Raw genomic sequence first — 22407 nt, 5'->3', positions numbered from 1 at the left:
TTAAAATTATTAAAAAGTTTTCTATATAGCAACAACTTAAGCAAACATACCGTAATCTCTTTTTGGTTAACTGAGGCTGACTAGTCGAACCTTAATATAAGTATTTGAGTCTTAATGCTGAAAATGTATAATTAATGACCCAAATTTAATGCATCATAAAAATTCGATTGATATTGGAATTAAATGCAGTAAATTTGGCAGTAATAATTAGTGAATGAGAATATTTTAACGAGGTAATATTATAGGACTTGTTTGAAAATACATACACTGCATTTTAATCTACTTAATTGTACTAAAATTAATAAAGCTGACACATCGAGGTAATGTGTTCAATTGGATAATAATTTAACCAGATAAAAAATGTGCGCTGTTTCCTATTATTCGTTCATTCATTCTATTAATATTTTCATCACGCAAGTCCGCTGTTAACTCTAATGACTAACCCTTTATTTACACATATAGGGTAGATATTTTCCAAGCCTTATTAAATATCTACAGTAATTTGGAACAAACCTATAGGTAACTGAAAAACCACTGAAACAAGGATGATAATCCTTGTTGCTCACTAAACCTAAAAATTGTGTCACTTCAAAATAAATAAAATACATATTTTAGTATCACCGGGTATAGTTTCATCATTGCCAACTGGTTGTTTGGCAGTTACCTTAATAGAATATCGTTAAACTGTGCCAAAAGAAATGCTTCATCGCAGTAGTAATTCTTCAACCAATTGTAGAAAGGAATTGCCGCAAAGAGAAACAGAATCAGAACTAATTAATATGAGAAACAGTTGCAATAAACTAACAGTGAACATCAGAAACACTGACAATGTACGCATTGGAAAGAAAATAGAATGTATAGCATAGATAGAATAGAAGTGAAATAATGGACTCAATCGTAATAATGTCTTTCAATACTTTCGACCCTTCCATTCTCTCGAGGTCTCCCTTGTACTATGTCCTTGATATGGTGCACGATAAGATCAATAGCCACTGCAACAGAAAAAATACCAATGAGTGCTTACAGCGGGTCCGCCTCATGCTTGATGGGATGGACAAGCCATATACATGCTGAGCAACAGGAACATACAAGGATTATTTCAGCTTACAGCTTAGAACCAGAAGTGGCAGCAAAAAACTGGCATGCATGGGATTTTCGTTGAGACTTGCATAATGGAAAATACTAAAACACATTGCTGATTTGGCAGGGCGTTTTTAGCCAAGACGTAAAATCAACGCAATTAAAAGTGTTTCAGAAACAAAGCCCTGTGGAGGATTAGCACTGGGACATCAGCTTTATCATAGAGGAATTGGAAGTACCTACACCCAAGGAGAATGTGCAGTGACTATTTCTCATATCGTAGTACACAGAAGGGAGACAAAAAGCTGTTCAACGTTGATGGACCAGAGACCTTTTATTTTAACTTGTATATGGAGGGTGTCCCTTAAGGTTCTATCTCAAAAAAGACGCAAGCAATTTTCTTGGGTCAAATAAAGAATATTTATCAAAGTTTATTATAGGTAAAAAATAAGGCTGAGATGATATAGAGTTCAGAAGTGTGATTTTTGAAGTCTTGGTTGTTTTACGAAATTAAGCGTCTCAAAGTAATGTAATAAAATCTGGAAAAAACGTATTTATATCGTTATATGAGTGTGAAAAAATGTTACTCAGTGTAAGGTTTTGATACATTAACTTATATGCGACTAAAAGGTACCCTTGATAATTATCGGTTAGTAGCAGGCTTTCTGCGTATATCAACCATTAACAAAAACAGATTTTGTATCTTGTTTGATAATATAATAAACAATTACACTAAATAAGTAATTAGTAATTTGCAGCTGAACAATAAGAAAATCGATGTTTTGTAGGTGACTACAAACACCAAATAGTATAGAAGTTTGTTGTTTATGTTTTTCTCAACATTCTTGTACATTACATTGTCCTATAGTATTCTAGGATCCATATGTTCCTTAGTTGTTTTCCGAACCAGCCTTTTCAATTTTACATGAATTGCAGCTACCATTTGATTATAATCGGATGTTATATCAGCTCCTGGGTATGTTTTTACTGCCTTTATAGTCTTTTTGAATCTTCTACGGATCATAATGTAGTCGATCTGGTTTCTAATTATACCTGATTTTCGGTAGTTTGCGACGTTTTTTGAAGCAAATACGTTGTTCTATTTACATCTGATATCACGTTTTCTTCAGAGACAGCAAAATTGATTTTCATGAACTAAATAACCCAGCTATGTCTATGGAAGGATTATATTTGTAACTATTTCCTACGATTATTTGTGCCATTCAACTTTGTTATTATATAAAATTTCAGCAGAAAAGTTTCAAAACTCACATTTTCGAGCCAACTACAACTATCTAATTTTGTATCAAAATAAAATTTGTTAAATCATCTTCTATTGACCCAGAGGACACTCTACATACGTAATGTATTTTAATAAATGTTACAAATCCAATTTGCCGCTAAATTGTGTAGTAATATTACTTGTATTTGTGGTAACTTACCATGGTTGTCCGCACCTCTAGGAATGATAACATCAGCAAATTTTTTGGTCTGAAAGAGAAATGCATTGAATAATAGGGCTGTCTAATTTTAAAATCAACAAACGTATTGATGAAATAACATAAAAAAATTGTTACCGGCGAACAAAACTCTTCAAAAGCTGGTTTTACGAAGTTCATATACTGGTTTAGCACCTGGTCTAGACTTCGACCTCGCTCATTTATATCTCTTGGCACTAGGGAAAAAAGGTTCAAACATTAAATGAATATAGAGAATCTTAGATAATGTAGGATTAAGACTTCTTGCATGAAAAACACTTCGCATTTAGCTACATACCTCTTCTGGCTAGTCGTGTATCTGAATCCGTATCAACAAACAATTTCATATGAAAAAGCTTGCGCACTTCTGGAAAATAGAACACCAATATTCCCTCAAATAAAACCACATCTGCTGGATAAATTGTTAGTAGTTCATTTTTCTTCCTGTAACAAAATGTAGTTGGTGTACAAAATTTACAACAGTGTCGTCTACTTAAGTTCTAGCCATTAAGAAACATTTTTTAATATCAATTTAAAGGAAAAATTCCTTGGCTGGGCTTAGATCTTGGAGACCGTTTTATAAAAAATAAATGTTTTCCTTAAAATTATTAAAAAGTTTTCTATATAGCAACAACTTAAGCAAACATACCGTAATCTCTTTTTGGTTAACTGAGGCTGACTAGTCGAACCTTAATATAAGTATTTGAGTCTTAATGCTTGAAATTTTCCATATGCTTTCTGCATGGTGCACCGCTTCTTTTTCACACTTCAAACAATTTCACAATATAAAGCTAACGTTCACGACTGTGATTTTAAAAGTTTCTGATTTTCTTTCCTGCCAACGTGCATGTATTGTTTTATTTCTGTGATAAAAAAAATCAATTTGCTTGTTTTCGTTTTATCTTCCTAATAATAATCGCTGAATGCAAACAATATACTTCTATAGAATGTTGACTTGAAAAACTCACAATTGAGGAAAGTTATGAACTTCGTACAAATATGAAACTGAATACGAAAAAACTAACCGTGAAAGGTATGAATTTAAATTCCAGTGTCGTAAAACGTTCAGGGTGTTCAGCTGATCTTTAGTGTGAAATAGCAAATGGGTGTTATTGAAATGTGTATATTTAAATAAATACAGCACTATTTATAGAATTAGGCTGGAATATCTATGATTGCTATACATAGAGTAAAAGGTGGTTACTTACAAAGCATGGTTCTTGTAGTCGTATGTAGGAATGGTAACTATTTTTCCAGCCAATATATCATTCAATGTGGTCTTCATCAAGGTTTCATCAAAAGCATCTGGATGATCAAAGTTGAATTGACCTTTGGCAGCCTTGGCGATTTCAGAGGGAGTTAAATCTCGGTAGAAACTGTCCTGGGCTATGCAGACAACTTGTCTCTGCTTGTTGTCGATTTCGGCCTGCCCCAATTTCTCCATAATGCGTTTGCAGACCGTGCTCTAATTGTGAGATTCATGAATAGAGAGGTAAAACATTTGGGAAAACATGCACTTACCTTGCCGCTAGCAGTTCCACCAGCTACCCCAATCAGAAATGGCGATTTTCCTTCGGGGGCGCTCATTTTTCTGTTGCCATTCAATCGAGTATCACTCATTTTTAACTATTTTTAGATCGCTAATCGATACCTTAACTCTGACCTTAGTACATTTGCTAAGAAAATTGAGCGTGAGGTTAGGTTCAATTTAGACGCAGTAGTGTTAACTGGTGTTAACCTACAATTTCAAACATAATCATTTCTTCGTCTAGTATACCGGAATAGAAGAGGACGACAGTAGCTGTGGATGGAAGAAGTAAAGCAGATTAGCAAAAATAAAGCAAAAATAAATTACCGTTAAAAGAAAATCAAAGATTTTGGATAATAAAAACTGAAAATAAAAAATATGTGCATTTTTCTGTGAAAAAAGCATGTAATTATTTCTTCTCTCCGAATCTGTCAGGTCCTGATTTTTGATGTGATCGTGATCAGTTTGTTTGTATGTGGTTTGTTTATGTCGACTGTCAGATTAGCTTTTAAAAAATCAATTAAATTTACATACGAAATTGGAGGTACAATTCGATAATTCGAATGTAGTTTTCGGTTCATGTAACGAGTGTTTAGTGTTAGTCTTCACGTGCATCACATACGAGTTCGGCCACTGATCGGTATGTTGAATAATAATTGGTATTCAGCGAATGTAGGAAAACATACACATAGTTTTAGTGATCTGATTTTAACGTAATAGAGAAAGCTTTAGCAGGTTTCCATTAATTAATATGATTTTATAACAGCAATTGTGTTGAAGATCTTTACAGGGAGTTTATCTCGTTATTCGCCATATCATTTCTATAGTTCTGATAAAGCTGATAACCTGCTATCAAAAGTGTTAAAATGTTTATTGATCTAAGCTCTTTCTAACTGCTCTGTTTTCTTAATTCTCATCCTACCTGGGCCACTAATAATTAGATTTTTTAACTGTGCACAAGTGTAGTGTAGTGTCGCGTAGACTATGGCTGCTGTAAGTTCAAACAGTATCAATACAAACAGTGGAAATTACACACCGCAATGGAAAAAGGACCTTATAGCCAGGTTGAAGACTCAAAACAGGCAGAGTGAGGTGAGTAACAGATTTAATTACTTTATAATTTTAAAGGGCTTATTGGGAGTTTAATGCGTATTTCAAGGGTGTAAAAATATGTTATACACAAAAAGTGACAGTGTTTTATTTGTTTTTGCTCGAAATTCTGTACACAGCTCTCCTGCCTTAGATTTTTTTATTGCCTACGTTTTTGCCTAAGCTAACGCCTTGTTTTCGTGTGTATGCCTGTTTTATTTGCTGACTTATTATTTATCATTGAATTGTATCAAGAAATAAATCGATAAAAGCACTAAGCAATTAATTTACCATTGTAATTCTCCYACGAGTTAAGTATTGGAATTTGAAGTACCTACATTTGAATTATAGTGTATTATTTACTCCAGATCAATGCATACCTATTACTTAGTTATTTATTAGAGCATACTTGATGGRAAAAMTTTCAAGKTTAAAGGTCGGGGCTCTTTAAAATTGTTAAATGGCTAATGTGAAAGTTTGGAACTGCTTCAACAGGAAGCAATGATGATTCAAAAAGTGTGCGAAGCAAAAAATAAATGTACAATTTTTCATTTTTTACTAATCGTTATTATAAATAAACAATATATTCATTTAAAAATTGTGTTAACTTACTTTGACTACCGTCTAAACTTTATAATATAGTTCATATTTGCCAAGTTCAGTAGGTACTTACTTATACTAATAAATAAGTTTGTTTAAAACCCTGTATTTTACTTTTAACTATTGTAGAACTACATGAAATTTTCATTAGATGTGATTACATCTAGCTAAACGTATTAGAAACTGCTGAATCTGTCCTRTTCTATTTTATTAAAAGGGAACAAACTTGTGTGCATTMAGAAAAAAAAWTCGAAGATTGCCATAGTCATGAATAGAATATCAAAACTTCTTGTAACTGGAACATTTTTCGAGCTTTTAGACTGTCGAAAAAAAATATTTCTTCCTGTTGCTTCGCTTCTTCAGGTGAGGTTTGCTCAGCGCAGCAACCTCCTCTGAAGATGCAAGCCACTCGTTTTTGCGAAACGTTAGGAAGAAATTATTTTCCACAATGGTCTAACTTTTCTTTGCCTCGGTGGTGCATAGGTGGAAGTACAAACGAAACAAATTACCACGTCGTCTTGATAAGTTATCTCCTGGTCGTACCTATTTCTGGGATGGAGTTTTGGTGGAGAAATTGTTATGCTATGACATCTTCACATGGATAGCTCAGTTAAGTGACTAATATATCAAAAAAGATCCCTAAATCCGGTTGTAAATCAATAAAAGCTGTTGCAATAAGTTGTTAATGTGGTTCCAAAGTAAGTTAGGCCAATATTTTTACTTGTAATTCGTCCAAACTTTTTATTATTAAGTAACATGTTTAATCTCAAGAAGCAATTCAAAATTTCATGGAAACTTTAAAACAGCTACTTCATGCGATAAATGGCAAATATCGAAATTAATAGATTCATCAGTAAATAAAGGCTTTGGGTGATCTATTTGATCAAACATGCAATATTTATTTTGGGATTCGAATATATTCTAATCAAACTTACTCAAAGTCATGATGTACCTATAACTTTTCCATAGGCAATTTCAGTCGAAAAAAGACATTTTAGTACTTACGTAAGGCTTAAGTAAGGATAAGATTTAATGTTAATCCATTAGTTTCTCGATTGGACGTAAATAGAAAGGTTTGTTGTAGGACGTTAATTGCCGGTGTAAAAGTTTACAAAACTACTTTCATTATCATTTTTATTACGAGCATTTACTAGCATTCACTTATTCAATTTTTATATTTGGACCATATAAGTGATCCGAAAACAATGATAATGCCTTGTCCCACCTACAATGTTCATAATTTACCAAGCGTGGGATTATGCTAGAAGCCTGTGATATTTTATCCAAATTATAATCGCTTTTTTAAGTTTACTCATATCATGCATGCATCTTCACTTTTATGTAAGTAGAAATGTATGTTAACTGATAAAATTCTAATTTCAATAAGTGAAATACATGTGTTTTTGCTATTGCAACGCCATTAAATTTTGCGAATACAATATTGCATTCCTATTAATAAATGCCTCAAGTTGCCAATATGGACATTGTAGAATGTTCGCAAAGACCCACTTTCAGAAAATTTCACTTACGCGATTACATAAGCGTTTGTTTTGGATTAAGTGCTTAATCTTTGCGATGTAGGTGTTATTTATTGAAATTGAACGAGCTTTATTATCTCTCCGAATGGATCAAGAAAATAATATAACGACTTTTAACATCATGTTATTTTTTCAATAGGTTTTCGTTTTAAAATCGAATCGTGTTAATACATGACACTGTAGAGATGTTTCTCCACTCGATAATATATATTTTTTGTATTTATTAGCTTACTGATTATTTAGTTTTATTCGACACTTTTTAGTTGTTGTATTTGCTCCTCCATAATCTTCAACATCTTTATTGTTTTCAAGTAACAAACGCAATACCTACTTTAGAAAAGAAAAAGGTGTTTTCTGTTTTTCAAAAAGTTTGAAGATGGGCACAGGTTGAACAAATTTGTAGATTGAGTTATTTTGTTTAAGTATCACATAATTTTTTTAAATCGAACTTTCTGGATCTAAGTAACAATGTTAAGTAAGAAATGATGGATAATTTTAAACCAATAGCAATATCCTAGTCTGTAAAGATTATTTGAAAATGTTGCTTACTTAATAAGTTTTACACAGTTCTTAACTATTTTTAAGCATAGAGCGCACTCATATAATTATTAGTACATTTGAAATTGCCAGTTCAGTTCTAAATACTGGTACACTCTGTATAAAATAATTGAATCTGCTTGCACAAAGGAAGAAATGAAATATTTGTAACCTTCGGCTATTGTCCCAATTTGACGAATTAACAGTAAGATTTTAAAAAGGTTTTAGCGATGGTTGTTATTTATAAAAAAGCAAATAAGAAAATGCAAATCGACATTTGTAAAATCGATTTAAGGCAGCTGATTTTGCCGATGAAAACAGGTTTGCATACCATACAAATATGTTATTAATTTAATATTAATTACCAATTGCAATCCCTGCTGCCGACTTTCTTCTTATACTCTCTGACCATGAAGCCGCAGTTGAAAATACGAATATTAATTGAAGACCAAGGAAAATAATCTCGCTTTAGTTATGCCAAGATTACTATTAGCAGAAAAATCACCTGGAGAATGATGCAAAAATGTATTACAAATAACAGTAATAAAAATGGTTTGAAATGGTTAGCTACTGGTAAGTAGGTATGTGGTAAAACAAGGGTGTAACAACTAGTTTATTCAATGTATGTATTATAAGAGATGCAAACAGCTTTTAATAAGATGTAAAATAAATTCAATGTGAAATGGAATCAAAGATTTTTCTTTGTGTAGGTACTTCAAATTGTCAGTGTTGAAGATACTGGACGAAAATCATTTTAAAACTTGCTCCTCGACTTGCAGCGAAAATACTCTTACTACTAACTTAGTTTGTATGCAGACTGATAAGTTTAATTCTACAGTATCATTTCCTTTTTTTGTCTGGTACTATTAATAAATAATGCAGGTAATTGAACGTTAATAAATTTGGTTCCTTGACATCCAAAAACCAGTTTTGTTTATTCCAGTTAATTTATTTACTAAAAGGAATTCAGCAAGGTTTGATGATGCGTTCATCAACCTGATAATCAACGCGACAACAACTGCTGATGCACTAGCCAATGATGCCAAGATTAGTGCTTTTACACAATAAAAAACTGCACAAGTTTTGAAAAAAGTAATAGTTTATAAACCTAACAATCTTTAAGGCAATTTCAACTCATTGCGATAACTGATCCTTAACAATAAGCTATTTAATGTAAACCGGAAGTGATACAATTGATTCATTATAGTTTATAATTCAACTCGTTAAACATAAAACAGATTTTTGTTCATACTGAACTGATAGATGAATTTAGGGCGCTTTAAAGCAACTACCTCTGATGATGCCAACATCTAATACTGAAGAAATGTCAGGAAGGAATTGAATTAATACAACTGGGATCATAGCGATTGTATACATATATTTTTATGTTTAATAAGTTTTTCTGGTGAAGAATTACTTTGGAAGTACCAATCCTATATTTGTATTCCTATATAAAAGACAGTATATGCTTGGATGGTACAACATACAACGTTCAAATATTGAACAGTACTTACTCAGAAAACGCTTGATCGTTATGGTTTAGGAAAATGAAAAGAAAATTGTAAGAATGGGCTCGAAAGTTTGTTAATTTCTAGCAAGTATACTTTTCTGCCATGTAGCAAGGTGGCCTGATATAAAACCTTAATGTGAGAATAGCTATAAACTGGAATGTAATAGGCAAGTATGTTTTTGTTACTAATCCAGCCAAACGACGTCGTTAGATAAAAATTGGTTTCCCATAAAACATAAGTACCGCTATCACTAAAACACAGTAGAATAAACTCGACAACATTGGCTAGCGTTTGCGGTCATCCGAAGCAGAACCCAGTTCAGTTTTCCGGAGAACCAGCCAACCAAACTGGTACCCGAACCACTGGAGGTACGCGGTAACCGAGTCGTACACTTGATCACATTTTTCGTTGTCTCTCCGCGTTTGGACAGTCTCTAGTCGGTTTGTGAACTGTTTTTTTTGTCCAAAAAACGGCATGTGAGGGTGTTTGCGGGTGAAGTTTGGATACATGATACCTGCCTATTTTTATTTGGATTATTGATTTTTGGAGACTATACCGAAATGGTTCAGGTAGGATTTTTTGAATTTCCGTTTGATCATCAAGCAATACTTTAGTTCGGTGCTGATTAGTGGCAATGGTAAAAAAAATTGATTAAAAAGTTTTCTGATTTTTATATTTTTTATTCGACATGTTTTCAGGCGATTTAATATAGAAATTTAGCAATGTTTGTTGTTTAATAACAGATCTGATTAATTGCTCATTACTCGAGTATCATGCAACTAAAAAAACTCGCAAAAATTGAATTAACACTGTTCAAATTCCAACTTTTTCCTATCAGCTATGAATCATTGATGATTTCGAAAGTCATGTAATATTTCCCCCTAAGGCAACATAAGCTGATGGATTTTTCGTGTATCGATTTTCCACCCAATGAAGCAAATCTTTTATCAGAGCAACGACATTTTGGTCTAAAATGTCGTTGCTCAGATAAAAGTTATTGGAATAACCTAGAATATAACCAAGCTAAATAAATATGGTACATTTATCAATTATCACAGGAAGCTTCCATTCAATTGCATGCATAATGATACTGGAAGTGCTGGTTCTGTGAGTAGGAAATGGTAATTCGAACAACTTTTATTACTCATTAGGTACTTATTTTTACAATTTTTTCTCTTCAACTGTTTTTAATCTTAGCTGTTTTAATTATTTTATACGAGCACTGTTTGGAAACTTACTCTCATTTCTGCTGAGGCATTATTTCAGCCATTGTTAAAAATTGTTTTTAATAATTTCAACCGCGACTTGCATTTAACAACTGTTAAGTAGTAAAAAAATATTTTGAATTTAATTTTCAATGGTCCAATTTCCAATCTTAAATGAATATGTTAAAGTACTTATTCTATTTCTAGATAATTCAATCATTTAATTTGTCTTTCTTTTTTTATTTCATTTAGTCATATTTTCTTCTAGTCTTTCACAATATTATTTATTTGTTATGTTTATATATAAATAAAACTTTTCTTTTTCTTTATGTTAAGTTCAATATCCAAAAATGCTGATACAGGATGATTCTGGAGGTAATAGACAAGTTTTACAGATACTTATGTGTAGGCAATTAAAGTCAAATTTTTAGTAGTTTCAAAGATATTTTGATTTATTGTAATTAAGAAACTAACAAAAAAGTCTAGAAGGATGCGGTGATCTCGGTGGAAAAGAGAAAAATGAGGCGCAAGATAATACGCGGTCAAATTTCCAAAGGAACTTGGTCTAATAATTCTTTCAAACGATTTAAATAAAATCATAAACCGACGTTGAAAATTTTGTTTTTTGGGATTTTCTGTCGATCTTTGATGATTTTTGTGACAATTGTTAATTCGATCTCGAATTTAGTGAGCTTAGTCTTTATATAAAATGCATTGATGCAATCTTCTGTTTTCAGTGGAATTTCTTCCTAGGATATTTTGAAACCCCAGAAGTTGTGTAAATTCCGAAATCTCACTGATCATTCGCCATGAGAAATATTTGTTCGGAAAGCTTTGGAATTGCCTAATTATAAATCGATTAAAATACATTATTTTTAATACCACGAAAATTATTCTTCAGGTATTTAACCTGAATGCTTCATATTTATTTCTCATTATTTACTTTCACCTCAATTTTAAACAACGACAAGATTACAGCCAGGAAAGTAAACCGTCGTTGCAGAAACCATAAAAATGAAAATTGAAGAATGGACATGACGGTTCGGTTGTTTCGTTGAATACATTTGTCATCAATAAGATGCGTATTTGAATGTAAATATTTTGAATTTCACCTTTACTTTTACTACAACATGAATTTCAAATTAAAAAATGTCTTTAAACGACCAATTGTATTTTACAATTGCGTGTAACTATTTATTGTTATTACCCGCCGTCATGTTCATTTTTCTATAGCATCGACCTCATATTGAGTTCAGGAAACGTTCAAATGTAAAAGTGGCTTTATCACGTAATAATAGCATATCATTATGCACTTTGAATAATAATTACCCATTTGTTTGCAGTCCTTGAAAGGTCGACTGTCGCCGGTTCATAAATTGTAAAAATCGGTATATAAGTCGGCGAAGTAACTAAAGCAATAAATAATTACATTGTTATTAGTTGCGCTAAATGGAACTGGGTAAAAGCTTAATTACATCTTCAATCAGCATCATATTGTCGAGGGATATGGATTTTTTGCATCATAAAGATTTTACAGCTATTTCCAGAGCTGTTTTGTCACTGTTTCTAAAGATGTAAAACCCGAAAGTTTCAGAAAAGCCGTGGAGAAATGTTTACCAAGTTTGATCGATTCCAACCCGAATTTCTCTTAGTTGTTTGCAATTGAGCAAAGCGAAATTTTAACTTTTCTACTGATTTGCACACCTACAGTGAATTTAATGCTATTAATTAACAAATTAAAAATCCAATAAAATGCCGCAATTTTAACGCATAGATTAAATATCGGCAAACCAATTTGGACAATTTTTTTATCCAATCATGATATCCATCCAATATTCTTGGACAGCATTTCAGTTATAAGCTATGTAACAAACACATTGTGCAGGATGCTTAAACAATGTCTAGTTTTCTTGGTCAAAGTTAAAATCCTGCTGCTGGCGATATATTATAATATCAGGAAAATACAGTGCGGTCGTTCAGCTTTGTTCAATTCTCTAAGGAATTGCGCTTCCCATTACTCGTGTTTAATCGTGCCAACTCAATACCTTTCCAAAAAAAAACTAATTAAAATCACTATTTTTTGAAGCTTGGTGCTTTGACACCAAGCTGTTCTGTTACATTTCTTAGTTTCTTCCAAGGATGAATTACATTTGCGAAATACTAACACGAAATATCTATTATGAGTGAAATCACTTTAAGCAGCGGTTCGTCAATTAGACATTTCTAACTGTTTCAAAAAGAATTAATCTATGTCTAAACAAGGGCACGCTATATAAAAATATGATTTCATTCTTAACGTTCTAAAGTCTGATGCTTCACTGGTTTTGGTACGGTCATAAAGCACATCTGACACCGGTTGTACCGTATTGTAGCTATGTCGATGAGTTAATTATTTCCGTTTGTTTTTACATTAAATTTACATTAAGTCAGACCAGATAGTTGACTTGAGAGAGATCATTTTGTTGCAGGAACGCCTTTGGACCGAACATCACCCGCCTCATCATCACTCTGCAAGGACAGATTTGGTTTGTTCAATGTCGCCGGAAAATGGCTTTGGCAAAGATCTGGATTCGGCAGGATCCTCGGACTCGGAGGATCTTCACTATGGTCCCGGCATAGTGAATCGCTTGCGAAATAAATACCTGAGTCTGGCTCTAAGGGAAAGCAACGCTAGACCCACTATTTTGAGGAAAGCCACCAGTTTGGAGAATCTTCTTGATGATGATGGCGACCGCGAAAGTGAAAAAGAGGAGTTGTTTACCCGTCGGAGTGGTGGCAATGAAGGAAGTAAGTGAAGCTCAATAGATAAATGCCTGGTTAATATTGTTCAAGTATTGATACTGATCTCCCATGTATGTTTTTTTATTCGATGGAAATGAAGGAGAATGTCTGATATGAGCACATTATCTGAACACTGATAATTCTTTCATCTGATGTGAAACTTAGTTTTTTGTTAGTCGAATTCCTGTTTAACATGAAAAAAGAAACTCAAGTGCCTCGAATTCCACATCATTTCATCGCAAGTGGCGAATGGAAATAGCAGAAAATACTGGCCCAATTGCAGTTTAAAATTTTTACCGAAGAGATCCGCTCTCATCTGAATTCAAACACCCTGTATACGCATACCGGCGAACCTCTTGGGCTATTGAGCCAAAAAGCACGCATGTAAAATTTCGATTTTTGACCGAAAATTTCACATGTTCGATACCGGTTTAACATTTTGTAAAAAACAATCAAATACTCTAAAATGCATTAAAGTTTTTTCATTTTCAACGCAAGCAAGCGAAGGATTCAACAAGATTCCGAATAAATACGTTAGACAATTCTGATTGGAACCGAAAACACTGGCCTATTTTGCGCGGTTTAGATCTTTAACCGACGGTATTCACTCTATTCTAAACCCAAACACCCTGTATATGCGTCGTTGAGACCTTTTTAATTCTTATACTATACATTGTATACAATAGAATATAAATATTTCAGTTGTTACCAGTTTAATATTTTTTCGAAAAAAACCCCATTCAAATTTTCATAGCAGGAAAGCGATAGTCCCAAATATACACTTTAGACCTAAATAAACGGAAATGTTGGCCTGTTGGCAGTTTCGATCCTTAATCGACCATATCCATTCTATTCTGAGCTCAAACACTCTATATAAGTTGCATATTGATAATTTTTCTCGGTCGAATACAATCCATTGAGCTGAAAAAGCACACAAGAAAAAGTTCCATTTTTGGCCAAAAAGTTTACGAATTACCTACCGGTTAAGCATGGTTTTCTAAAAAAATGAGATGTCTGGAATTTTACATATTTTCTTCTTGGCAAGATCATGAGGAGTAACGAGGTATAGGCCATAAGTATCTGATCCGAAAAAAAATAGATATTTTTTCAATTTAATAATTAGCAAATATTAGAATTTTTTTTTAGCAGTTCCGATTTTCGCTCAATTCTGAAGGCAACCACCCTGTATATGTCTACTGACTAGCTTATTATGACGAAACCTAGTCATTGAGCCAAAAAAGACGCGCTCAAAAGTTGGTCTGTTTTTTCCACAAAACTTAAATCGAAAATGCCTCAAATTCTGTACAATTTTTCCTTATAGAAGCGTAGAAAGAATCGGGATCATTGAAATACACTTTAGAACTCTGTGAACCGAAATGCCCCAAAACTCATTTTGAGAATACTTGGATTTTCCTGAACTCAAACTCACTGAAAACTGTCTCAAGTTGACCACAATTGTACTTTGTTTCATAAATATTATTAATCCCTGTTTGAAAATGGTTTCTTCTTTCTTATTCTCATTGATTCTTCTTCAGACTGTCGTAGTGCTAATCCGTCGCTTTTTATGCGGCCTGGACGTGGGCTAAACAAGCTCAATTGGAAATATGTTTCATTTTATTAAATGTTGCTTATTTATTAGTTCATATTATGCTAGTACCTATACAAAATATACGCAAGACATAAACTGGAACAAAGAAACGTATTAAAAACAAGAAGACTAGGAAATACATTTGGTCAACTGCTTTTTATGTAGATGTTTCTTATTTATTATTCTAGATACTCTACTTGATGTTGTTTGTGGTTTTTCTAAATGATTATTCAATTGATTTCGTTTTTTTTTTATTTTCAAAGTTGCTCAAATTCTTACCTTTTCAAAACGTCTCCCGCTGTTTTGTTTTTATCAAGTTTTTCTACACGTCCTGGCTTCTTGCGGTTTGGTCTTATGTCCACGTGAATTGTACAGAAAATGGATAAAATGTTTCGAGAACAATTTTTTTATTGGTAGGTATTAGCTCTTTCCTTCACAACTACTTACCAACTGTAGACCGCTTAAGCCCTTGTTTTCATGTTCTAAGTTATAAGTCTATGCATACAGGATGTTTGCAATCGATGGTAAAAATATAATTTTGTATTAAAAAGATAAACAATATTATCATAAAATAATCGACTGTTCTAAGAAAATATATGTTACGTACTTTATCTATAAATATTAAGTACCTAGTTTTATCTTAATTAATTAATAAAAATAAAATTAATATTCTAACTAAAAGTGAATTGAAAGCTTATGAATTATCATTGATAAGAACTAAAAAAAGAAAATATGAGTTGTCGCTCGCAAGTTTCGCTGTGCTCGCTTGGTATTTTTATTTGGGATAAAAATTGATCTTTGTTTTCAATCTGTACTCTATACACCGGCTCAGCTGAATAGGAGGAAGAAAGATAAGCAAACAAAATTTTCGGTAAATCGACAAAAATGGACTTATTCGAACATCTCCATTAGTGTGGTCTACTCCAGCGATTTGCAAACATATTTTACCTCCAAAGCTGAACATTTTGAGGCAAAACATTGTGTTGTTAATGTTTTTTTCCTGAAAATGTGCAATCTTTACAGGCAATCGATACAGATCAGCCACTCGTCGCCAAGAAATGAAACGAGCTCGTTCAGTTGAAGTCATATCGCGAACTAATCATTACGATGAAGAACTGTCTATGACATCAGTTACAACGAAGATCAACAACAGACAGTCACTTCATGAAGATATGCTCAATGTAAAAAATGAAGAAATGGCTGTTTTAATAGAAGATGCCAGGTAAAAATTGAGTCGCGCAATTTCGGGTCTAAAAGAAATATTTTGTGAATACTTTAACAAAACTTAAACATTAAATACTGAATTAATTTGTATTCACTTAAAGCACAGAGTAATTTTTATTCCTGCTTAATATATCGTGGATTTAAATTAAATCGGTCACCAAAACAAGAGCGTTTTTTAAATATTTCCAGAAAAAAATTACTTGCGTGTAAGTTTAGGTGTTACGAAATTAAACTTTGTTTACAGGCCATACAAAAAATCAGTAGCAATTGAAAACAACATCGAAGAGACCGATAAATACAGCCGAAGAATAAACAGGCCGAAACGGATTCCTCCATTACTCAACGAGCGAGAAAAGCCGCCGGTTGATGTGGTCAAACATGCCAAGATGATTTTCGAGAAACGACCGGAAACACGAACCAAGAAACCTCATCATACTGGTAAGAGGCTTTAGTTAAAATAGGGTCTTGTCTTAGAGCGAATTGCTGTTATAGAACGACTTCAGCAGGGAGTTGATGTAGAGCGCTTGCATCGAATGCTGTAACAAGTTTCTTATTATACTTTCAGGCGAAGTTGCAGCTAAAGTTAACAGTTTTAACAGCATGATCGTTAAAACTAAATTAGCTGCAAAACCTCCATGGAAATCTGTAAAACTTGTAAAGCCTCTACCAAACGGTAAAAGTCAATCAGTACATACGTGTTGATTAATCGCATTACTAACATTCGTTTATAATTTCTGTCCGATTTAATTCTAGAGTTTGTTTAATTATCACTGCTTCTAATTGATAATAGCAAAGTAACACGTTGGTCGTTGGTGCACGATCGTTCGGTGTGGATCTGTGTTGTGTCCTGCCTTCTTTGTTTAGTTTTACATTTTTTTCTCTCCACTGTCTCAAAATATGTAAAATCTATAAAGTATCAAGACCAGAAATTTTTGTTTGGATTAATCACATTGTCAAACATAAATAAGCAGCAGACTAAATTATCAGAAACCTTTATCTGAGCACAACAATATTATTACTGCATCAAATATATAGTAAATGTAGAAAATGGATGATCTTTTTATTCGAATATTGTCGCAGTTTATCGGGTTTAACGCCCCTTGAAATATGTATTTTATCTCATAGATATGTGGTTTTAATAAAGAAAATTATCAAAACCCCAAAAGGCCGCAGAAGTTAGTTTTAATCACAGAGCACTTAAGCTTGTATCTCTTAGAGTATTGCCAGTTGAATATTGCGTACCACAAATTACTTTCCAGCCAAAGCGTTTGTTTAATTTTAAAAACTCGTTACTGTTAGATTATTTTTACACCCATGGTTTAAAAAAGTACACTGAAATGGCTTAAAGTTTCAAAATTTGGATTTTATTGTGTAATCAACTGAATCTGAACTCTTGATTATTGATATTTACTACCCAACTTTACCAGAGCTTAGAAAGCAAACAATCGTCACTAACTAGGCACTGGGCATTGTAAAACAAATTCGTTTATTAACAGCTCGAAATTTACGATAAATACTCTCTTTGTAGGCGACGTGGCTGCCAAAGTAGATAGTTTCAACGATATCATAGTTAAGACAAAAGTAGCTTTGAAGTCGACGAAACCAACGATAAAATCCACAAAACCAGTACTAAATGATAGATGTAAAAGTAATACTCATCACGTTCGGCCGGTGGCCAAACCAGTAATTTTAAGCGAAGAAATGTTAAAGCCCAAAACCCTGAATCTTAGTTCTCCCAGGCAGGAGAAAAAAGGGTTTAACAGTTTGCCTAGTCCCATTCCTGATGTTTCCAGGTAATTCAACTGAATTTTTCCGTGTAGGTTTTTGCATTGCTGAAATACCTGTTGCAGAGTCGACATCAAAAGTGCTGATGGAAGTGATTCAAGAAGCTCAAATTTACTATGTGAAACACCCGATTTAATATTAACCTCAAGTCCTTTGCCAAAAATTACCTCTCCCACTTACCGCAGAAGAAGCACCGAGAATTTCATCAAGGAGGAGCGGAAACGGTCTGCTCAGAACCACCCCGAAGCCACAAACACGTGAGTTGAAGTACAAAATCAGCCCCTATTCGACAGTCACAGGAATCATAAACATTTTCAGGCATATCATCAGTCCAGTTCACAGTCCTTCAAAGCCCACTTCATTAGTTTTCAACCGGGACGAGTCGGATACATTTGGGATAAAAATGATTTCTCCTATCTCACAAAGCAACATCACCAAGAGCTCAGCCACATCAGTCTATAACTTTATGAACGCACAAGTTGATCAGAGACACTTACCTTCCACTGTAAAGCAGAATAGGAGTCCGATTTCAGAACCACCCAAAAGCGAATATAATGGTTTCGGTACCAGTAAAATTAAAATGGGCTTATCTGCATTTGAAATGGAAAAAAACCTGAAAAATTCTGCAAAATCGGGTATAGAAAATGGTGCTCAAGAACTAGTGGAGGATTCAGTGGAACATCGTAGTGAAAGCCTTGAAAATATCAGTGATTTGGAGCCTAGTCGGAGCAGAAGTGCAGACAATTCTAGAGTTCAAGGGGATGTGGTTGAGTTTGAAAAAACTGACAATCACAAAAGCAAGCACAACTTAGGCAAAAGCGTCGGCAAGACGAGCAGTATTTTCGAAAACCTTGGCAAAAGCAATAAAACTGCTCCAAGCTGGTTTGAACCATCTTACAAGCTGAACAAGACGCCGAACATCTCAAGTGGCACCGATTCATCGCAAAATTACACAGAAGAATCGGAGCAAGTGGAAACCACTGATAAGCCTAAGCAGGAAGTTGAATCACTCGATGTTGTGGGATCCGGAAATCTGCCTGACACCCGAATGAAAAAAAGTGACGAGGAAGTGAGCAAAACCAAAGTAGATCTCGTGAAATTATCCGAAACTGTTAAGAGTGTGCAAAGTGCCAGTAACAAAAACAGTGCAGTGACATCCGAAATTAGTGATAATAAACCGATCAAAATAGTGCTGCCTAAGAAACCAAAGCCCAGGAAAGAAGAAGCAACTAGTGCAGTATTTAACTTTACGACTAGAAAAGATGTGCCAGATTACATCTCTAATGATACGAGTCGGACCGCTAGCAGACCTGTAATTCCTAAGGTGAGTTTATAAACAACATTCTTTATTACGTAGCAAAAGTGTTCACTAAATTCAATCAGAGCTGATTACACTTCGTAAGATAATCGAATGGATACATGTTGGTCGGTACAAAATTCGTTTAAGCAATCAGGTATATTAAGTAATAGAGATTTGGTAACAACAATTGATAATTAACAAGACCAGTTTAATAAAGATAAAAAATCTTTACATTTTCAACTCCTAAGCGCGCATATTTGCCTAATGTTTTCGTAAATCGAACGCATTTGTCCACAATATGTTAATCGCTATTAAACTAAGAAATCTGGTCAACAGTAGGTAAACATTTAATGTGTTTCAACCGGCTTTAGGCGCGCTTTCTTGAGAAAGTAAGGAAATATTTGCAGAAGCACTTATTACTAATTTCTACTGATGGACAGATAACATTAAGGTCTAATTTAGTAGTTAAATTTAATTATTAAATCAATTGCCATCGATTGCTTTGGAATGTCGTTGAATAGAAATTGCTCTATAAAAGGCGTAGTAATTGTTCAGTAAATCCAGTGCAAGTAGAACGGCGACGTGGATAAGAAAATTATGCTACAGTTTTGCGTCCAAAGTCAAAGCCGATAATATTTAAGGTGACAATCGAACATATTGAGCAACATCTAATTAGTTGAATTAAGTAGGTAATTGGCCACTTATTGTGAAGTAAAGGAGTTTAACAATGAAATTCCCCATTGCAAAACACTTTAATGATCATATACGCAAAAATAGCGTAAAATTCCATTAAGTAATATTTCGAAGTTGAATTTCACTTTGCATTATTGACAATGTGAGAATGTTATAGTATAAAAGAGTTATTTTTTGATTATCTCTTAATACTAGGCTTTTAATTAATCATTATCGTTTAATCCAACTTCAATTATTTTGATAGCATTATTCCAGCTGGCGACCAACCTAGTTGTGTTCCAAAATTTGCACAGTAGATATGAATCAATCAAAAGTAAGCAAATCAATTTAATTTTCATCCAAATCTCTAATGTCCGCTTTCTTTGGATTTTGGGATTTCTATTACCATTTTCATCTAGTTTTGACCCATTTTAATATCAATATCAACATCTAAATAGGTAATTTCCGGCTGTCGCTCTCACCATCGTTGTCCCGCAAAAATAATAGAAACTTAATCCGTAAAATGGGCCGTAACGAAATTTGGAAATCCGAATTTAATTGTTTGTTTCCCCGATCGATCGACAACAACAATTCACTCGCTTGAAATATATTTACCTAATTATCTAATCTGATTTTATACTTGAACTGCCGACTATAAGTTTGTAGTAGTAATTGCTTTCACTTGGGTTTTTAGATTTTAATCAAGCCGAAACACAGCATTGTAAAAGTTTCGTTTCATTAATTTCGTTGCTGTGTTATCGCCTAGATTGTTTCGGAATGGAAAAATTGCCATTTATAAACCAGTTTTTTTTATTGTTTTGCCAATTTTTTTAAATCTATTGTTCCAAGAAAATTGAGCAACATTTGCAGCATCGTTATCGGAATTCGATTTACAATTTATTCTTTATCGTTTGGAAACCGATTAGAAATCGACCGGCGATTTTACCAAGCACTTGTTGGGTATTGTTGGTATTTTTATTTCCAGGCAATTAAATAATTTTCATTCATATTTTAATGGRTTTAGTATCATTAAAAGCGGCTTTTTGGAGAGGAAGTATAATTAATCTAAATTTGGACAACAACKAGATGTTCCATRCACATGATCAAAATGGTAGTGYGACAGTCTGTGGCCCAAAAAAGACGATCTGAGCTCTGAGCTAACGTATCAAGGAAAAAGTAAAAAATCTTTTTAAAAATGTATGTTTATTGTAATATCGGGAGAACGCTAAGATTGATTTTAATTAATCTTGAATTTGTTTCTATATAGGGCGCGCTGCACTCATTTTCATTAGGCAAGTGGTAAATTTTTTAGTGTTTTGGTACAAAAACTTGCAAAACTGTTTCGTTGGCAGGTGAAATCAGTTAATTGTTTGCTAAAAATATCGAGTCGAGTTTAATGCATCCAAAAAAAATTGTTGAAGTGCTTCCAGCTAACAAGTAAAAAGTTATAGCAATGTTTGTACCACAAAGGCACGCACGAATTTATGATTTGCTCAAAGCCGTTGGAAGCGAAAGCTTCATTAAAATCGATCGAAACATTCTTCCTATATTTCATGAAAATAAATTTTTTGGGGCATCTTTGACCAGCAATAGCAAAGGAGTGATACATTTTTCTTAACAAAAACAATCAGATTCGTCTTGTTTGGAGCCAGACATCATGTGCTTATGATACTTAAATATACACCTGGTATATTTCCTGAATGTGGTCATTATGCAAATTTAGACTATTGCCGATAGTTAAAACATTTCATATTTTTATTTATGTTGTACTCTCCAAACAGCCGTTAATTATAATTAAAAATCTATTAAAATATAACTGAAAATAATTCTTACTTTGATCCAAAACGTGTTGCAGTACCATTTTCATCATACGTACGTATGGAACACCCCGAATTTATTCAATCACTTTTTTGATTTTTGATTCTTTGGTTTTGGGCAAAATCGAAACTTTAATCGATTCATTGTTGTCGAGAGAGACACATTTATATTTTTGATTACAACCTACTTGTAAAAATAATTGAAATAAGTTTAATCTAAGTATATATATTTTTTAATTGTTATTTTCGAATGATTATGCAAGTAAGTACTTAAGTATTTTAGTTTTTGGCTCACAATGAACAATTAATAATAAACTATATTTCTCGTTTAGTTATAGGAATATCTTTTGATTTATAAATACTATAATTTAGAATACTTTAGGCCTGACTTAATGTTTCCAAAGAAAATATGGAGCGTTAGTTCTTGCTCTTATGCACCACATTGTTACTGACTAGCAGAAAAACAATTTTCCTATAGACGTTTTTTCGCAAAAGTAATAGCAACGTTGCACAGAAAATTACCAATCACCATCCACTAATAAAGTGACTAGTCAAAATATTAATGAAACACTTAGGTCTACTTGTACTTGAAAATTGTTTCACTAATTATGCTATTTACATCGCATGGTAAATATCGAGTGATATATTTCGTTCGACATTCCTAGCAATGACAT

General features: G+C 33.2%; 3 protein-coding genes across 7 annotated transcripts in view; 2 read left to right on the top strand and 1 right to left on the bottom strand.

Moving 5' to 3' along the window:
* The window catches only part of LOC109543124 (CUB domain-containing protein 2-like), a 90798-nt gene extending 90115 nt beyond the window's left edge, over positions 1-683 (top strand). The window contains exon 8 of the mRNA XM_048668291.1: positions 616-683. Coding sequence (XP_048524248.1) covers positions 616-683 — 68 coding nt within the window. The remainder of the gene's footprint in view (positions 1-615) is intronic.
* On the bottom strand, positions 252-4313 carry LOC109543145 (uridine-cytidine kinase). 2 transcript variants are annotated; one of them, XM_019912704.2, is made up of 6 exons: positions 4080-4313; positions 3767-4023; positions 2857-3002; positions 2658-2755; positions 2523-2571; positions 252-992 (listed from the first exon to the last, which is right to left on the bottom strand). In XM_019912704.2, exons 1-6 carry the CDS (start codon positions 4176-4178, stop codon positions 892-894), a joined length of 750 nt encoding a protein of 249 aa, XP_019768263.1. In that variant the 5' UTR covers positions 4179-4313; the 3' UTR covers positions 252-891. The 2 variants fall into 2 exon arrangements, with proteins under 2 accessions (XP_019768263.1, XP_048524616.1); XM_048668659.1 differs by lacking the exon at positions 252-992 and adding an exon at positions 1785-2093.
* Positions 4314-4549: 236 nt separating this feature from the next.
* The window catches only part of LOC109543143, a 31627-nt gene continuing 13769 nt past the window's right edge, over positions 4550-22407 (top strand). Inside the window, exons 1-8 of one of the 4 annotated variants that reach the window (XM_019912699.2) lie at positions 4550-5178; positions 13035-13353; positions 15959-16157; positions 16404-16597; positions 16725-16832; positions 17688-17952; positions 18010-18201; positions 18263-19268. In XM_019912699.2, the coding sequence (XP_019768258.2) occupies positions 5071-5178; positions 13035-13353; positions 15959-16157; positions 16404-16597; positions 16725-16832; positions 17688-17952; positions 18010-18201; positions 18263-19268 (2391 nt within the window). In that variant the 5' untranslated portion in view covers positions 4550-5070. Of the gene's footprint in view, positions 5179-9645; positions 9931-13034; positions 13354-15958; positions 16158-16403; positions 16598-16724; positions 16833-17687; positions 17953-18009; positions 18202-18262; positions 19269-22407 lie in introns of those variants that run through there. The other 3 variants (XM_048668657.1, XM_019912700.2, XM_019912701.2) reach the window with 3 other exon arrangements.

This window comes from Dendroctonus ponderosae, unplaced genomic scaffold (assembly GCF_020466585.1).
Source record: "Dendroctonus ponderosae isolate FM_Combo_2020 unplaced genomic scaffold, Dpon_F_20191213v2 Dpon_F_20191213_7, whole genome shotgun sequence".
NCBI classification, from domain to species: Eukaryota; Metazoa; Arthropoda; class Insecta; order Coleoptera; family Curculionidae; genus Dendroctonus; species Dendroctonus ponderosae.
This window is presented reverse-complemented; position numbering and strand designations above follow the sequence as displayed.

What these genes read in the sequence shown, in the direction of transcription:
- LOC109543145 (XM_019912704.2), bottom strand. Translation starts at nt 4,178, where the DNA reads ATGAGTGATACTCGATTGAATGGCAACAGAAAAATGAGCGCCCCCGAA. An exon ending in GTGGAACTGCTAGCGGCAAG is followed by an intron (nt 4,024 to 4,079) that starts GTAAGTGCATGT and finishes TCTCACAATTAG; the next exon opens with AGCACGGTCTGCAAACGCAT. An exon ending in GACTACAAGAACCATGCTTT is followed by an intron (nt 3,003 to 3,766) that starts GTAAGTAACCAC and finishes ATTTTGTTACAG; the next exon opens with GAAGAAAAATGAACTACTAA.